The 16,741-nt window shown below is 41.5% G+C and overlaps 1 protein-coding gene across 2 annotated transcripts in view; it reads right to left on the bottom strand.

Annotated features, from left to right (window-relative positions):
- Window positions 1–4,878: 4,878 nt before the first annotated feature.
- Window positions 4,879–16,741, bottom strand: part of LOC132374868 (zinc finger protein 660) — a 33,409-nt gene continuing 21,546 nt past the window's right edge. Inside the window, exons 1-4 of one of the 2 annotated variants that reach the window (XM_059939245.1) lie at window positions 15,313–15,348; window positions 14,116–14,250; window positions 13,097–13,218; window positions 4,879–7,840 (exon numbers count right to left, since the gene is read on the bottom strand). In XM_059939245.1, the coding sequence (XP_059795228.1) occupies window positions 6,682–7,662 (981 nt within the window). In that variant the 5' untranslated portion in view covers window positions 7,663–7,840; window positions 13,097–13,218; window positions 14,116–14,250; window positions 15,313–15,348 and the 3' untranslated portion in view covers window positions 4,879–6,681. Of the gene's footprint in view, window positions 7,841–13,096; window positions 13,219–14,115; window positions 14,251–15,312; window positions 15,349–16,741 lie in introns of those variants that run through there. The other variant, XM_059939246.1, reaches the window with a different exon arrangement.

The raw sequence follows: 16,741 nt of genomic DNA on the forward strand, positions 1-16,741 counted from the left end.
ACCTCTAATTTGGAGAGGCCCAAAAGCGTACTTTTAAGTCAGTCTAGAATCTTCCATCCTTAGCAGTGGCTAGGTGTCTGGGCAGCAGAACAAAATGTAACTGAGGCCCTCCCCAGTCCAAGAGATTATGCAAATACTTCTCTTTCAGGTATTGGAAAATAATGGAATTAGTACTGCATGGTTGAAGGGATTATTTCTAGACACTAAATTCTGAGTCAGGCTTACAGAGAAGAGAGATCATGGAGCTCTTCAAGAATGCTAGCACTCCCTTTGCCAATTTATTTCTCATAGCATTGATGAAAGTTTTGTCTTCTGGACCCTCCCAGTGTGGGTGAGTAGGTCTTGAATGACAAATCCACTTTAATAATCCAATCTCCCTAAACCTTTGAATTCCTCCCTCTACATTAAACCAAGGGAGGGCGGGCATTTCTGATTCATTCACAACAGGCCATCTTTTGGTCCATGTTTCAGCCAGTCAACCAAACTGTCAGAGCCCTTTCTAACTCCCAGATTTGCAGATTCAAATGCTAATCTCTTCTGAAAACAACCTCACAGACACACCCAGAAATAATGTTTTGCCAGCTGTCTGGGCAACCCTTAGCCTAGTCAAATGCAACATAAAATTAACTATCATAATAATTATCCCTTTAAGTAGTGTAGAATCTCATCTAATTGGTGTCTTCTCTTTCATTCCTGACATTGGTATTTTGTGTCTTCTCTTCTTTTAGCCTGATCAGTCTTGCTAGAGGTTTATCAATTTTATTGATTTTTCTAGAAGAACCACTTTTGGTTTCATTAATTTTTTTCTATTGTTTTTGCTTTCTTTTTTCTAGTTTTCCACTCTGACTTTATTACTTCATTTCTTCTGCTCACTTCGATTTAAACATTTTTTTTTAATTCAAGTATAGTTGATTTAAAATGTTGTGTCAGTTTCAGGTGTACAGCAGTGATTTGGTTATATATATATGTTTCCTCATATATTGTGCCAATCAGTGCTTGTGTCAGTGAAGGGGTCTAACGGCCCAGACCTCTCACTTCAAGTTTGGGCAATCTTGAAAGGCCATCCCAGTCTGAGTCTGAAGCCAGCAAAGGGAACACAGGTAACTCTGTGACTGCAACACAGCTATCTTCTCCCACTGCTAATCCTGCTTTCGTCCCTCTCTCTACAGATGTTAATCCCAATAATGCTCTCCAATAAATTTGCTGCATATTATCCTGTCCCAGAGTTTACTTCCCAAAAAGTTCAACTTAAAACAATTAGATAACTCAATTTTTTAAATTGTTAATTTTTAAATAACTGTTCCAGGTGTACTTGGATATGTAAATACCTAATTTTATATTACTTTCTTGGTCTGGTGTTTCCCAAATTTGAACCCTAAAATACCATGAGGATTGATCCATGGCTATAAATTATTAGGGAGACTTTTATTTTACATTTAAAGCCCAGGACAAGCCCCACAAGCTTCCTTAAGGTCTTCCCTCTGCTCCTGGCTCACTTTTTTTTCTAATGCATGCTTTCACTGAGGGTGTAGCCCTGTAAAGATCTAGGTTTCTTGTTAATCTAGGTTCCCATTTTCCACCTCTTTGTAAGCCCAAGGACTCAAATCCTGCCCTTGTGGCTGATAAAATCTAAATCCCTTGGTGACCAAGATCTCCAAACTGCTGCATGGCACCCAAGGCCTTATCACCCACTTATCTTTCTGACTTCCATTTCCTCTTCATTCTAGGCTCTGAGGATTTATTTCACTTTCTTGAAAGCCCTGTAAAAGGATGTTCAAGTTTTATCCAGCATTTCTAGGTTGTTTCATAGCCAAAGGGCTTTATGATTATCTTGTTTGCCATATTGTTCTATTATAAATTTTTAAACATGAATCTCTGTTCAACTCTGTGGTTAAACCAACACTGCAAATGTGACTGCATTTTCTTTCACTCAGTAAACTGGTTGCTAATTTGTTATGATTATACTAACTTTGGTATATGTCTCAATAATTTTGTGACTTATAGACTTTTCTGAGGGAAAATGGACAATCATCACACAAATAGTCATGTAAAGAGTCAAGGCTCCTAATGGAGAGTTTTCTTAAATCCCCACTGCAAAAGTTTTGCTTTATATAGATTCCTAGGCCCTGTCCCAGAAATGCTGATTTGCTGGGCCTGGGAAATTACTTATATTACTTCTTGTGATTCCCAGATTTGGACTTCACTGGACTTAGAGACTGGTTATAGCCTTTTCGCTTCTATAATCCTTATACGTCAAATTGTGCCACGTGGATTTGAAATGGTCAGTGGAAAGAGTGTGTCCTAGTCAAGTCCTGTATCTATGTTGCCCAGAAAGGAATCTGCCATATCCTTTTTGACCCCTCACCAACATGCCTTCTGGAGCAGAAATGGACTTCAGGGAACATGCTGGTTTTATTCAACCAAATGACGTCTACATAATAGTATAGGTTTGAAACACAGATGAGACCAGAGAGGGGGCTTGGACAATAACTGGCTATTCAAGTTCTCTAAGGAAATAACAGAAGGACACAACAGAAGGACACTTTCTAATGGTTAGAGCTCTAGTTTATGTAGAGTTGGCCCTCCATATCTCTGGGTTCTGCGTCCATGTGTTTAACCAACCACAGATAAAAAATATTAAAAACAAAAAAAAAATTCCAAAAAGTTCCAAAAAGCAAAACTTGAATTTGCCACACTGGCAACTATTTACACATCATTTACATTATATTTACAACTATTTACATAGCATTTACATCATATTAGGTATTATAAGTAATCTAAAGATGACTTAAAGTATACGGGAGGATGTACATAGGTTATATGCAATAGTTTGCCATCTTATATAAGGGACTTGAGCATCCTTTGATTTTGGTATAGGGGTGGGGCTCCTGGAACCAATCCCCTGCAGTTACCGAGGGACAACTCTATTATCAGTGTGAAAATAACAAGCTTCATGTTGTGTTTGAATCTCAAACAACAGAATCATTCTTTCTAAAAACAGCTGCTTAAAAGAAAAGCAAACTGAACAGTTTTCTTCCCACTCTCAATAAAGGAAGGAAGCAAAGGGAAAAAAATTCAGTGATATTTATAACAAGTAAATAACAACAGATATTTATTGGAGGAATTATAACTATCTTCTGCAAAAACAGTTTTATGACTCCAGTTTTATAACATCAGAGGTGACTATAGACAGTCTAGTTTCTAAAGACAATCTAACAATATGAGCATACTATTTTATTTATATTGAATGGGAAAAAATTAAAAAGCAAGTCTGTCTCTCAGGATACAGAGCTGAAATGAAATATAGTCTTATGGGATTCATATTCAATGGAATTACTCAGCTATTTAAAGCTCTTTTTGGTTTCAATTTTCTTCTCAGTTCCTAATAAGACCTAACATTAGTACACACCATCAATGAAAAATATCTCTAAGTCTAGGGAGACACTTTCCTCTCTATGCATGATTCTTTGTCTTTCATATTTCTCTTTAATCAAGGCTACATAAGATTTTAATTTCACACTTTTCCTCACAACTAAAAAGAGACATATATGTTTCTAGTCCACACCAAAGCAATTCTCAATAACCAGGGTATCTGTGACTAAAAAATACTTGCCCCCTCATATTCCTCAGGAATATTCAGGGTACTAAAAACTCAAGTGAATAAATGTGAGTGCACAGGAAGCTGGCAGGTGACAAGAACAGGGATGGGCAATACACAGTAGTTTAGTGATGTACATTTCAAGAGAGCTGGGATTTTGATGGAATAGAGAAGAAATGGCCGTACAAAGAGGTAAACGGGTTGGGGGAGAAAAAAACTAGCAACTGAGGGACTGCAGAGGAAGCACTGCTGTTAGGGAACAACCAGGCTTCCATTAGAACAGGAAGTTGGAAAAAACACATTCAAAGAGACAGATCCTGAATTCCCGAGTGTATCATGAAAGGGCTTGAAAGGAACTGCAAAATTAAACTCTGGCTGAAGCAGGCAGCTGGTAGTCTTGAAAAACTTCTAGAGGAAGGTGGATGGTCAGTTCAAATTATATTGCAAAATACTTATATGAAAAGGTACAGAGACCATCTGTCAACATTTACTCCTGCAGCTCAAGACAGGTATCAGCCTTGCAGACTAGAAGCTAGTGAAGGCCTCCTCCAGGGTCCGCTATCTTAGCTTGCCTGGGCAAGAAAAGTGAACGTATTCTGATCTCGGGCATCCCTCCTAGAAGGTATTTACTCTTGAAGATCACAAAGTCTTTTAAGATGAAAAAGAAAGCCTATTTGAAGAAAAAATTTCAGACGCTATGACACAGTGGTAAGAAAATGTTTTGGTCAGAGAACAACACTTGCTCAGCAATATAGGAAGCATCAACAACTCTGCTCAGCAATAATAAATGCTTAAAAAGTACCACCTGACAGGCACACAGGAAGCTGTTTGCCTATTTTCTTAAAGCAGTTTTGGCAGGGCCAGGAGACATTAGTCCTGGGAGTTTCCACATAGGTAATCAGCAGGTGAGAATGGCTGGCATGATGAAAGGCATGAATATTAATTACAAACCCCTTGTAGAATTTTAAAAGGACACATGACAAGGGAAAAATGATGGAAGTGCCCTTACTGCTGCAGTTCTGTTTAGCCACTGCCACATGTGGGTGACCCTACTCTCGTGTCCACCCAGACTCCTGGGGAAGTGCCTACCCAAGGGTGACCAATGATACAAGAGTCCTACCCCCTGAATGCAGCAGATCTGTTCCAGAGCCTCCAAACCTTGCTTTGAATAACTATGCAAAGAGGGACTATTACATCACAAAATAATATGTAAGCCATTAGCCTATCAAAATAGGACGAAACCAAACAATCCCTTTTCACCCAAATATACCCTTCACACCTTCCACTTCTTTCTAGTAACAGCAAGGAAGAAATATATAATCCTTAAAACTAAATTACAAGGTGCAGAGACAGGCCATAAATCTAACTCAGAGAAGACTGACAGCATCTTCCTTATGAAACCATGATCAAATAACTGTCCAGATATAGTCAACCACCTTTCACAGAAGTGGCTACTCAGGAGGATCCCAACTGGTCTCCCCCTCGCATAGAACCATCATGATGGACAGAGGCACTCTGGTATAATAAAGAAAGCATGGACTTGAAAGTCAGATCTGAGTTCACATTCTGGCTCCAACCACTTACTAGCCAGTCACCTAACCTCACTGAGACTCAATTTTCTTGTACCAGTGTTATGAGGATTGGATGGGATATCAAATCCTCAGTAATCCCTGAAACAATAAATCACTATGTGCATAAGACAAATGGTGTTAGGCTTGGGCATTCACTGTATACAAAGAAAGAGGAATGGCTGCGTTAAGAATGGGGAGATTCTAAGGGTTCCCAGATGGATTCTGAGCTGTCTTAAAAGTTTAAAATATTGGTTGTAAACGGATTAAGGCCTTCTCAGAGGGCTAGACAAAAAGAAAGGCTTGTCACACATTTACATGCATTATCTCATTTAATCCTCACAACAACCCTGTGAGGTAGGTGGTTATTCCCATTTTACAGATAAATCTGTGGCTCAGAGCATTTGAGGGACTTGTCCAAAACTGACAAGCTAGGGCACAGCAGATCTGGAATTAGAACTCATATGTCTCTGACCCAAAAGTCTGCACGTTCAGCTACGAAACTCCATGTAATATGTGAAGGCAGAGTCTTCTCCTTGTTTGAATTATGCTGTGTCTCTTTAAAAGCTTTGAAACTGCAATTGTTCCAATTTCATAAGGGGCCATTTTTTTCTGTAGACATACATTGAAAAGGTGGAGCCTAGGTGGTTCTTTATTAACTGCGGATCCTTCTACAATGTGGGAGAGGAGAATGTAGCAAAGCTTTGCCGTTTTCTTTTAACCTAACAGTGATTAAGAAAGTGGATTATATATTCTGTTGACAACTGTAAAGTCAATTTATCTCAAAACTGCAAAAGCCAACAACTGGTATTTATGATGTAATACACAGGAAACAGACTCTAAAAGGAAGTGACGTGCTCAGGGTTCCCCTGCTACTAAGTGCCAGTATTAGGGTGCAATCCCAGGACTTTAGGGTCTATGTTCTATGTGCCTTTCATAACCCTGTTGAGTGAAAATGAACATGTACTCGTTGTATTTAAAAAATACAAAAGTAGTACATTCTCACTGTAGAAAAATATAAAAGTAGTACATTCTCACTGTAGAAAATCTAAAAAGCATAGAAAAGTATAGAGAAGAAAATAGAAATTACCTATAATCCTATTATTCAGAGATAATCACTGTTAACATTTTGGTTTGGTATTATTTCATTCCCATTTCTTTCCTTTGCATAAGTGTTTTTTAAAAATTTGGATCGTATTTCATTGTTTTTCTCTTTATCTTCCATTTCATCAAAATCATTTCCCCCATGGCATTAAATATTCTTTAAAAATGTTTACAATGGGTGCCAAACCATCATATGGCTAGACCATCATTCATTTAAACCCTGTATGGTTGAAAATCTAGTTTTCTTCCTCCGGTTATATATGATGCTGGCATGAATAGCCCTTCTGTTAATCTTTGTCTACTTCTGATTACTTTCCCTGTATGAATTCTTAGAGAATTAAGGTTGATGATACTGAAAAATTGCTTTTCCAGAAAGTAGCAGTTAGCCCCACTTCCAACAATATATGTCATTTATGACGTTTCTTTCTCCTCATTATGTTTTCTCTGGTGTTGAATAAGCTGTGAGCTATAACGATAGGCTTTCCCACACTCACTACATTTATAGGGTTTCTCCTTTGTGTGGGTTCTTAAATGTAGAATAACTTGAGAAGTCTGCCTGAAGGTTTTTCCACACTCGTTGCATTTATAGGGTTTCTCTCCAGTGTGCACTCTCTGATGATCAATAAGATTTCGATTAGAAGTAAAAGCTTTCCCACACTCATTACATTTGTAAGGTTTCTCTCTACGATGAAGTCGCTGATGTTCATTAAGGGTCTTCTTTAAGATGAAAGCTTTCCCACACTCATCACATTCATAAGGCTTCTCCCCAGTGTGAATTCTCTGATGGTCCATAATCTTTGTATTAGAAACACATGTTTTCCCACACTCCTTACATTTGTAAACTTTTTTTCCTTTGTGCATTCTCTGATGTTGAGTAAGATTTGAACTACGGCTAAAGGCTTTCCCGCACTCGATACAAGTGTAGGGCTTCTCACCAGTGTGAACTCTGTGATGTGAAATCAGACCAGAACTCCGACTAAAGGCTTTCCCACACTCCTTACATTCATAAGTTTTCTCCCCACTGTGGATTCCCTGGTGCCGAATGAGGTGTGACTTACCGCTGAAAGATTTCCCACATTCGCTGCACGTGTAAGGCTTCAGTCCAGTGTGGATCCTCCGATGAACAACCAGGTTGGAGCTATGACTGAAGGCTTTTCCACACTCCTTACACTTATAGGGTTTCTCTCCTGTGTGGATTCGTTCATGTACTGTGAGGTTTGCACTCTGACTAAAGGCTTTCCCACACTCAGTACACACATACTGTCTCTTTTCAGCCTGACTTCTCTCATTTATTGTAGGGTCGTCTTTTTCAGATTCTTGGTCACTCACTTCTGTGAATGTTTTATTATCCTTAACTGTCTTCTGTTTGAAGTTTCTTGTCTTTCTCCTCATTTTCTCTTGCTTGAAGCATCCCAGTGGCCCCTTGAGTCTTCCCTTTCCCTTCAGAGGAGCCTTCTAAACATTGACTTCCTTGGCAACACCTCTGCGGAGTTCTCTTGAAAGTATGAGATTCAGATTTTTCGGGAATGATGTTTTGGAATCAATACTTCCTCAATCCCCGTTTCACCATCTGACAGAAGAAAGAAAAGTTGCACATGTCACCTGCTCTCTATACTAGAGGAAGGAATATTATCCAAGGATAACAAGATGTGGCAGAACACAAGGTCCCTCATGGAAAAGTAAGTGTTCAAAGGCAGGGGGACCTGATCAAAAAGATGAGAAAAATGAGGATAGACATAGAGGCCAATGGAAAGGCTTATGGAAAGCCAGGGGCTGACAGGAGCCCAACATGTCCAGCATCAGAATGAACGATGAGTAGTATAAAACCCATCCTGGTTTCTTCCTATCTCATGCTCTACTTCCAGAATTGGAGCCATCTAACTCCTAATCTGATCCCTAGAAAAAATGCACTGAAAGATCCTTCGTTCAGTAGTTTAAGTGACTAATCTTCAGATCAGTTTGGCATTTAGTTCATGCTGACCTATTCCCTTAGTACCAGTGATATAGTGGCTGGAACAAAATAGGTGCTCAAAAATTGTTTTATAGAATAGTAACTCGGATTTTGTCTTAAGGTATGACTAAGATTTCATCTTTTGCTTTGGTCTAGGTACTACATCCCTCTTCTTAAACTTTGTTGTGATAGGGGTAACACAATTCTTCCAATACTGGAGAGTAGTCACATCATAGCCTACTCTGTAGGGGCTGGTCTGTAGCTGGATCCAGCCATATGTGCTAGTTCAGTCTGTCTGCTTTTCACCAAGCAGTCTATTGGGTGAACCTGAGAGGTTGAACTGGGAAACAGGGTTAATTAAAGCATGGCAGGGGAAACTCTAATAGGACCTTGCATGGTACAGTGGTAAAGTGTCTAAAGATGGCAATAGGGTGAGAGTAGAGGGCAGCACAACCAAGAGGGGCCGATACATGAAACCAATGTCAGGGAAGAGCAGGAATTTCCCAACTGGTTTGACGTAAAACTCTGGACATATAGATATCCGTAGCAGACCTCAATCTAGAGGGGATTGAGTCATGAAAGAAAACTGAAAGATGACTCCATGATACTAACGCATGACTAATTTTCCTTTTACTATGTTCCTTTTCAGACTTGTCCATATTCATAATTATATAGTTGTAAATATACAGTAGATATAATTTTGCATCCTACTTCTTCTACTTAATTTTTATAAGTATTTTTCCATATTGCTATTAACTCTTCATATGATCATTTTCTGACTGTATAATTCACCACCAATTAAACTCCTTACACTTTACCTACAATTTTGCTAGTGTCAGACATTTCTGTTGTTCCCTGAGGTTTAACCACTATTAATAACACTATCATGATCAATCTATACATATAAAGTTTTCTTCTCATTGAAATATATTCTTAGGATAAAAGTTCCACAAGTGAGTTATTGGGTCAGAAGGAATGACGTTGTTTTGTAGTACTACCTACTGCTTTCCAAAAATTTTGACCAGTTTTCATTATCCCATAGCTTTCTGATAAACTGAGTCACGCTCTCTGAAGGAGGGACATATCCAATGGTGAGTGCTCAAGGCCAGCAAGAAGAGAACTGTGGAGGTTAGAGTTCACATCTCAGAAGGGTGGGTGCCACCGATATGATACACAGGCACATATACACAGACTCATGCCCAAGATATGGAGGGCAGGCAGAGAAAATGGTGGGGGAGGAGGGGTTCTTGGCAGGAGCCTGAGCACACTCACATCCAGCTGCTGTTACCCTCCTAATCAAACAGGAGTTAGCAGGTGGAGGAAACTCAGTGAGAAGCCAGGGGAACTGCAGAGCAGAGTGGGACAGCAAGTGAAGCCGCCGCCAGAGTTTTGAGAAAGTTGATGGTTCTTTCTCAGCTTCTTTTCCATTTTTAATCTTCTCTGAAACTTTCTTTTCTTCATACATTTCTTAAACTAGTAATTATTGAACACTCTACCCTGTACATATCTCTGTCCTGGGTCTCGCGCAGGGAAATTTTTAAAAAGCATTGTTGCAGAAAGTGAAACCATTTGTGGTATGAATGAATGGATGGATGACTAGGTGGATAAGTTTATGGATGTGCTGTTATGAAAGCCTCCCATTTTGCTGGCAAATTGTCCTCTGCTAACTTGTGTTATTGTTTAATTCTTCTTCTTTCTACAGTATTACTTATGAAAACTCAGGAAATGACTTTAGAGGAACAGATTCCCATAATTACTAGAACAAAGTATGTTAAGAGATTCAGAATGAGACAGTGCCCTGAAGCCAGCCCCCAGATGTCTCATTTCTAGGCATGGCTGATCCAATGCTCCCCAGTTAGCTACTGCAGTAACTATTATATCCTTAAAGGCTATTATGGAAAGATCAGTCTTGCAGCCTTCCAAAAAGAGGTGTTCAGGAAAAACACTAATAACCAGGTATTTACATGACTCCGTCTGTCACAAGCAATAAATACCATTATTGAATGCAAAAAAAAAAAAAGTTCTGTTACACACTGTGTCCCTCCAAAATTCGTATGTTGAACCCCAAGCCCCCACTGTGACTATATTTGGAGATGTGAGTTCTAAGCAGGTAATTAAGGCTAAATGAGGTTATAAGGGTGGACCCTGACCCAACAGGATTAGTGTGTCCATATAGGAAGACATACCAGAGAGTTAGCTTTCAACTTGCACTCCTGCCCCCTTCCCACCACATACACAAACCGAGGAAAACCATGTGAGCACACAGCAAGAAGGTGGCTATCTACAAGCCAGGAATAGAGTCCTCACCAGAAACTGAATCAGCCAGTCACCCTGATTTTGGACTTCTAGTCTCCGTAACTGTGAGAAAATAAATGTCTGTTGTTTAAGCCACCCAGTCTGTAGAATTTTGTTATGGAGGCCCAAGGAGACTAATATAAACGTGAAATACCATACCTACTTTTAAGGAACTTACAATGGAGTGATGACAATACACTAAGAGAGTAAATTACAAATTTACAAAGTACCCAATCAGGGGATGAAGGGGGCTAGGAGAGGGAGTGAGTACTGGGGCTTGAGACGCTTGTGGAAAGGTGCTTAAAAAAGGCAGAACTTTGGCTGAACCTGAGGATAAGCAAAAACTGTTTTCTCAAAAGGATGTTAGCACAGGGTTGATGTACTCAGAAATAAGTGGGGGAGGGCTTCCCTGGTGGCACAGTGGTTGAGAATCTGCCTGCCAATGCAGGGGACGCGGGTTCGAGCCCTGGTCTGGGAAGATCCCACGTGCCGCGGAGCGGCTAGGCCCATGAGCCACAATTACTGAGCCTGTGCGTCTGGAGCCTGTGCTCCGCAACAAGCGAGGCCATGATAATGAGAGGCCCGCGCACCGCGATGAAGAGTGGCCCCCACTTGCCACAACTAGAGAAAGCCCTCGCACAGAAACGAAGACCCAACACAGCCATAAATAAATATAAATAAATAAATAAATAAGTAACCGCCCCCCCAAAAAAGAGTCTCCCATTTAAAAAAAAAAAAAAATAAGTGGGAGGTTACACTATCACATAGCTTTATGAGGGCAGGGATTTTTGTCCATTTTGTTCATTATTGTATTCCTAGCAAAGTTCCAGGCACATACCAAGCACTCAAAAAAATTTTTTTTGTTGTTTCATGAACAAATGAGGAAATGAAACAATCGAGTTGTGTGAAGTGATACCAGCCAGAACACTGAAATCACGGGGCAAAAAATATGGATATAATCTGCTGGTCAACAGGAAACAACTTCTAAATGGAAGAGTGAAATCTACCCTTAATTTCCTCTCTGTTTTCTATATTCGTTTTTTGTTTTTGTTTTTTTTGGCTGCGCCATGGCGCAGCTTGCAGGATCCTAGTTCCCTGACCAGGGATCTTACCTGTGCCCCCTGCAGTGGAAGCTTGGAGCCCTAACCACTGGATCACGAGGGAATTCCCTCTATTTTCCATATTCTTTTTCCTACCTTGCTATTCTCTTTTCTTGTTACTTTCCTTCTCATTCTCACTTGTCAAGAATAAAGTTTTTCAAGCATTACCATTCATTTCCCCTAGTCCCAAACTTCCCTCCACCCCCAGCACATTCATGTTTCTCTGCGCTTCATGAAGTGGAAAACAGGAAAGAGGAAGCTGGGGTATCCCATGAGGAGTAAACTGAGGAAAATAAAAAGAAAGAATCCAAGAGCTGTCACCTAGGAGTAGGGTGATCATATACCCTGGTTTTCCCAGAATAGTCCTGGTTTATACCTGCTATTCCAGCATCATTATTCTTTATTTTTTTATTAAAAAAATTTTTTTCCAGCATCATTATTAATAGTGCCCCCCTTAATTCACAAAAGCATCCCAGTTTGGACAATAAATTTTGTATCACCCTACCCAAAAGTGAAATTAGGAAAAGAATGCTTTCAGAAGATTAGCCCAGATGGATTAGAGTTGAAAAAAAGAATGGAGGAAGGGAAATGAGCTGGGAGAGAAGTTTAGGAATGCAGTATGGGTGACCATTAGAGGGCCTGCCACTTTCTAGGTGCTGAATAAATATTTGCTGAATGAATAAACAAATGTATGACATAGTGAGACCCTAGTCCAGAATAACAACAGGATAGAAAGCAAGTCCAGCTATTTCCAGGAAAGCATATGCATATATCAGACTGGATATAGAGGATGACTAAAGGAAAGAATTCTAGGCCATCAGATCCAGGTCTAAATATTGAGAATGGTACTATCACTAAGAAAGATGGGGATGTGGGAAAACACTTTAGACAAGAGGAAGAAGAATATGTCAGGAATACTAATTTGGGAATAAGACATAGGGGACAGATGAAGTCATGAAAATGTATAAGCTTGCTGAAATAGAGATTTTGGTTAAAGGGCAGGCAGAGAGAAAGAGAAATGCAGGACGTGCTGTAAGGATGCTCAGGGTGGTTCTGGAGGACCTGAGGAGGAAGCAAGACTTGTCAGGAGAGCAGGGAGGGATAGTTTGAAGAGAGTTTGACCAAACGGAAACCTAACTATTTGCCCTCTGCCCAAATGGATGGGAAATTCCCTCAGAAATTCTGGAAGAATTCCCAGGCAGTAGGGAGGTGGGGTCTTAGCCAAAGAAGTAGGAGGAGGGACAGATGAGGCCATAAGGATAGCAAGTCACTAGGGGTATTCAGGCAACTGGGCACAAAATTACAATCTCAGACAACCAGAAAATGGAAGAGGACCAATGAGGCCCCACAGGTCTCTGACCCACAAATCCCTGAGACTGATGGATGAGTGTCCTGATCTCAGGAGCACCATTCATTTCAGGCTGTGAGGAACCCACAAAGGGCAGAGTTCTATTCTGAGAGAGAGAGACAGAGGTTTTACCTAGAGACGTTGTATTCCTTTAATTCACCAGCATCACCAGCCTTTCAGGTCCCTCTGGGCAGTGGTCACATGGTCTTTGGTTACTGTTTAGCTGCAGTGGAGTGATGAATAAGAGGCAATACCTGAAAATAAATTCCAGAGAAACAGATGAGTGAAGTGTAAAAATTTAAAGGAAAAAAATAAAAGAACTATTAGAAATTATCTTGATCTCAGGGAAAGGCCTAGGCCTTAAGCATAAAGCAAAAGCTGACACCATAACAGAAAAGCTGATAGATTTGACCATATAAAAATTTCTTCACTTAAAACATAAAAAATCTGTAATATAAAAGAGTTGCCTTATACCATAATTCCTTCTGCGTATGTCTGTGCCCCTCCTCACATGTATACTTTAAGCTCTAAGCCCCCAGAGAACAGGGCCCATGATATTTGTATATGGATCCCACACAGTGCCTGGCACATAGGGCTCAATAAATGTTTGATTTGAAACGTTAAGTAAGTTCAGGATTCTATCTAATTCTATCTGGGTGTAGGGATGGTGAGAAGTGCATCCTCCACACATGACCACCCTCATCCCTCCTCTCCACCTGTTTATCTCTTTGGTGCTTCATATTGTTGAAACACCATGACAATACTGACATTCTTGGCAGTTCTGTCTCAACAGGGCCATCCAAGGGCTTAAATTCCCTAAGAGACTCACCTAGTCTAACTGCTCAGAGATTCTCAGAATGTCAGAGTTAGGAGGAAACTCCTAGACCACCTCGTCTCATATTAAAAATTTGAGCTGGGGAAACTGGAACTTAGAGGAGAGCTGGGACTCAAGCCAAAGTCTCCTGACACCCAAAATTGAGTTCCACTACATCACCCTTCCTCACCAAAACTCTACTCCTCAGGGTACAGAGGTCCTCCTCCCACTTCTCTGTTTCTCTCGAGAAATGTTCCCTTTCAGACCTGGTTCCCATACTCTCTAGCAGGCAGGATTCCTGTCCCCAGACTAACTAATTTCACAATAAAGATCTCACCTGCCAAAGAGAAGGGAATGGCTCACTTTCACGCCTGTGCACAGTAGCCTCACTCCAAAGGATCTGCCCAGCTCAGATCTTGCCTCATCTCTTCCTTCGGTTTGGTGAAAAAGTTCCTAGTGGGGTCTTGGATCACTGTAAACACATAGAAATGACTTGAGTTCTCTGAGAGCTCAACTGCAAGTGGACACTCAGGGCAATGTCCCATCCCTGGGTCACTTCCCTTTCTATTGAACTGAGAGCAATAAGGATAATCATTCCCATTTTAAAGATGAACAAATGAAGCTCCCAGAGATGGAATGACTTGCTGAAGGTCATATGGGTAGTAAGAGATAAGCCTTCTGCGTCGGAAGGAAATCCTCATTCCATCACACCACGGTCGCTCCTTTTCACCTGTTCTGTTGATATCTAAGTCTCCACATTCTCCTCTAACTGAAAAATGCATTCCAAGTGAGAAGTTCTCTGCAATCCAGCTTTCCAACAAAAGTTTGCAGAAAAGGGATGAGGGAAACTCTGCTGAGTCAAATGTCTTTAAAGACAGGAAGAAATAAGGCTTTACAGGGATGCTAGAAGGAGAATTTTTTTATGATTACCCATCTCTCAGGATCACTAGGCCTCAAAATCGGTTTTGTGTTTCCCCCTTCAGATTCCCAGACCCCGCGTCTAACCCTTCAAGCTTGTTCCATTTCTTCCCTACCAGAATATAGCTCTGCCTTGTACACAACTGTAATCCCTGGATCTAATACACTACAAGTTGGTGCTAAGTATCTGTTGAATGAATGAATGAGTAACCTTCGGCAAGGCTCTGCCCTCCTCTCTGGGTCGGCTTCCTCACTGAGAACACAGCAGGGATTGGATTAGTGATCTCAGCCAAATACTTAGGTGTTGCGGAGCCCTTTGAGAGCCTGGGCGGGACGTGGACCGCTTTTACCAGGGAGGCCCCATGGCTAGCAACGAGGATGATACAGTTCTGTCACCACCGTCAGCTGGTCCGAGTGAGCAGCTACGCGGAGCAGGAGACGAGACCCAAGACAAAGGGGCAGCGCAGAGCATGGGGAGCGCGGCCCACGACGACACCTTGACCTGCCGCGCCCCCGTCTCCGCAGCGGGCAGCGGTGAAGGAGGCCTGGCCCCCGGCCTATGTGCCCCACCCGCTCCCAGAACCGGCCCGAAGCCCCACACCAAGCTGCCACATACCCCGCACAGAACGCGCCCGAACCACATCTTGGAACAAAGCGGAGAAGGAACTACGTCACCGACTCCCCACTAACTCCCACCCTAACCCTCCGGTCTTTCTAGGCATCGGGAGGTTTCTGCATCTCTGTGCCCCCTTCGCAAGCCCGCGGGTCAGGGGACGCCCTGGCCCCGCCTCCAGCCCAGTTTTACCCTACCATTGGCTGAGAGGGCGAAAGGGCGTGGAGAGTTCAGCCAATAGGCGGAGAGCCCTGGACGGGGTGGAGCCTGGGGAAAGGACTTGGTTAGGGCGGGAAGAGGGACCAATCAACTGGGCGGCCAGACTACCTTCCTCGAACTGAAACTCTCTGAAGTCACACCCCCAGCTCAGGCTGCTGAGCCGAAAAGTCATCCTTTCACACATCCTTATCCTTTCAGCCTCAAAGTCAGGATCGGCTACCATTTATCGGCAGCATATAAAAATACGTGTCGAGTGCCTACTATGTCATTGTTCTAGGCTCTGCAGATACAGTAGTGAAGACAAAGAACTTACTGCCCCATGAAGCTTACCTTCAAGTCAGGGAGACAATGGATAAATAAATACCTAGAATGTAGTAATGCCTAAGGGGAGAGAGAGAGGGAGAGAGGAAGAGAGGGAGGTAGAGAGAGAGAGAGAGAGAAGGGGGTAGGTGGTGGTGGGGTTATTTTATAGATGACAGGGAAGGCAGAGACAGGAAGTGAGCAATTTAGGCATGTGGGCAGCTGGTGGAGTATTCCTGATAGATGGAACATCAGGAAGCAAAGGCCTTAAACCAGAAGGAAGGGGGCGCATGTTTTGGTCCATAAGGGATTTGGATATGTCCCAAATAACACTGGAGGGTTTTGGGACTGAGAAGTGACATGATCTTACCTTTTTTTTTTTTCCTGCCACATGTTCAAAGGTTTATTAGCTATCAGATACGAATGGAGCCAAGAAACTTGTTTTTCTATAAATTCTAATTTCTTGCTTTCAGTCCTTAGCCATTTTGACATAAACCTTGCATAAAAGTTTCACTCCATGACATAACGTTTTAAAAATTTGCTCTGGCTGCTCTGCTGAGAACAGTCTGAAGGTGGGCAAGAGTAGAAGCAGAGAGATTAAGAAGCTACTGCACTATTCCAGATGAGAAATGATGGTGGCTTGGACTAGCTTAGAGGTGATTTAGGTGATGAGAAATGGTCTACATGTATTTTGAAGGCATGTCCAGCATGATTTGCTAATGAATTGGATGTTGATTAAGGATGACTCCATGGTTATTGATTTGAGCAACTAAAATAAGACTGCCTTTTGGAAATAGAGTAGACTGAAAGAGGAACAGGTTTAGGGAGAGGGATCAATAGTTTTGTTATGGATGTGTTAAGTTAAAGATGCCAATTAGACATCCAAGAGTAAATGTCAAACAGGCAATTGGGA

Source organism: Balaenoptera ricei, chromosome 11 (assembly GCF_028023285.1).
Source record: "Balaenoptera ricei isolate mBalRic1 chromosome 11, mBalRic1.hap2, whole genome shotgun sequence".
Lineage (NCBI taxonomy): Eukaryota > Metazoa > Chordata > Mammalia > Artiodactyla > Balaenopteridae > Balaenoptera > Balaenoptera ricei.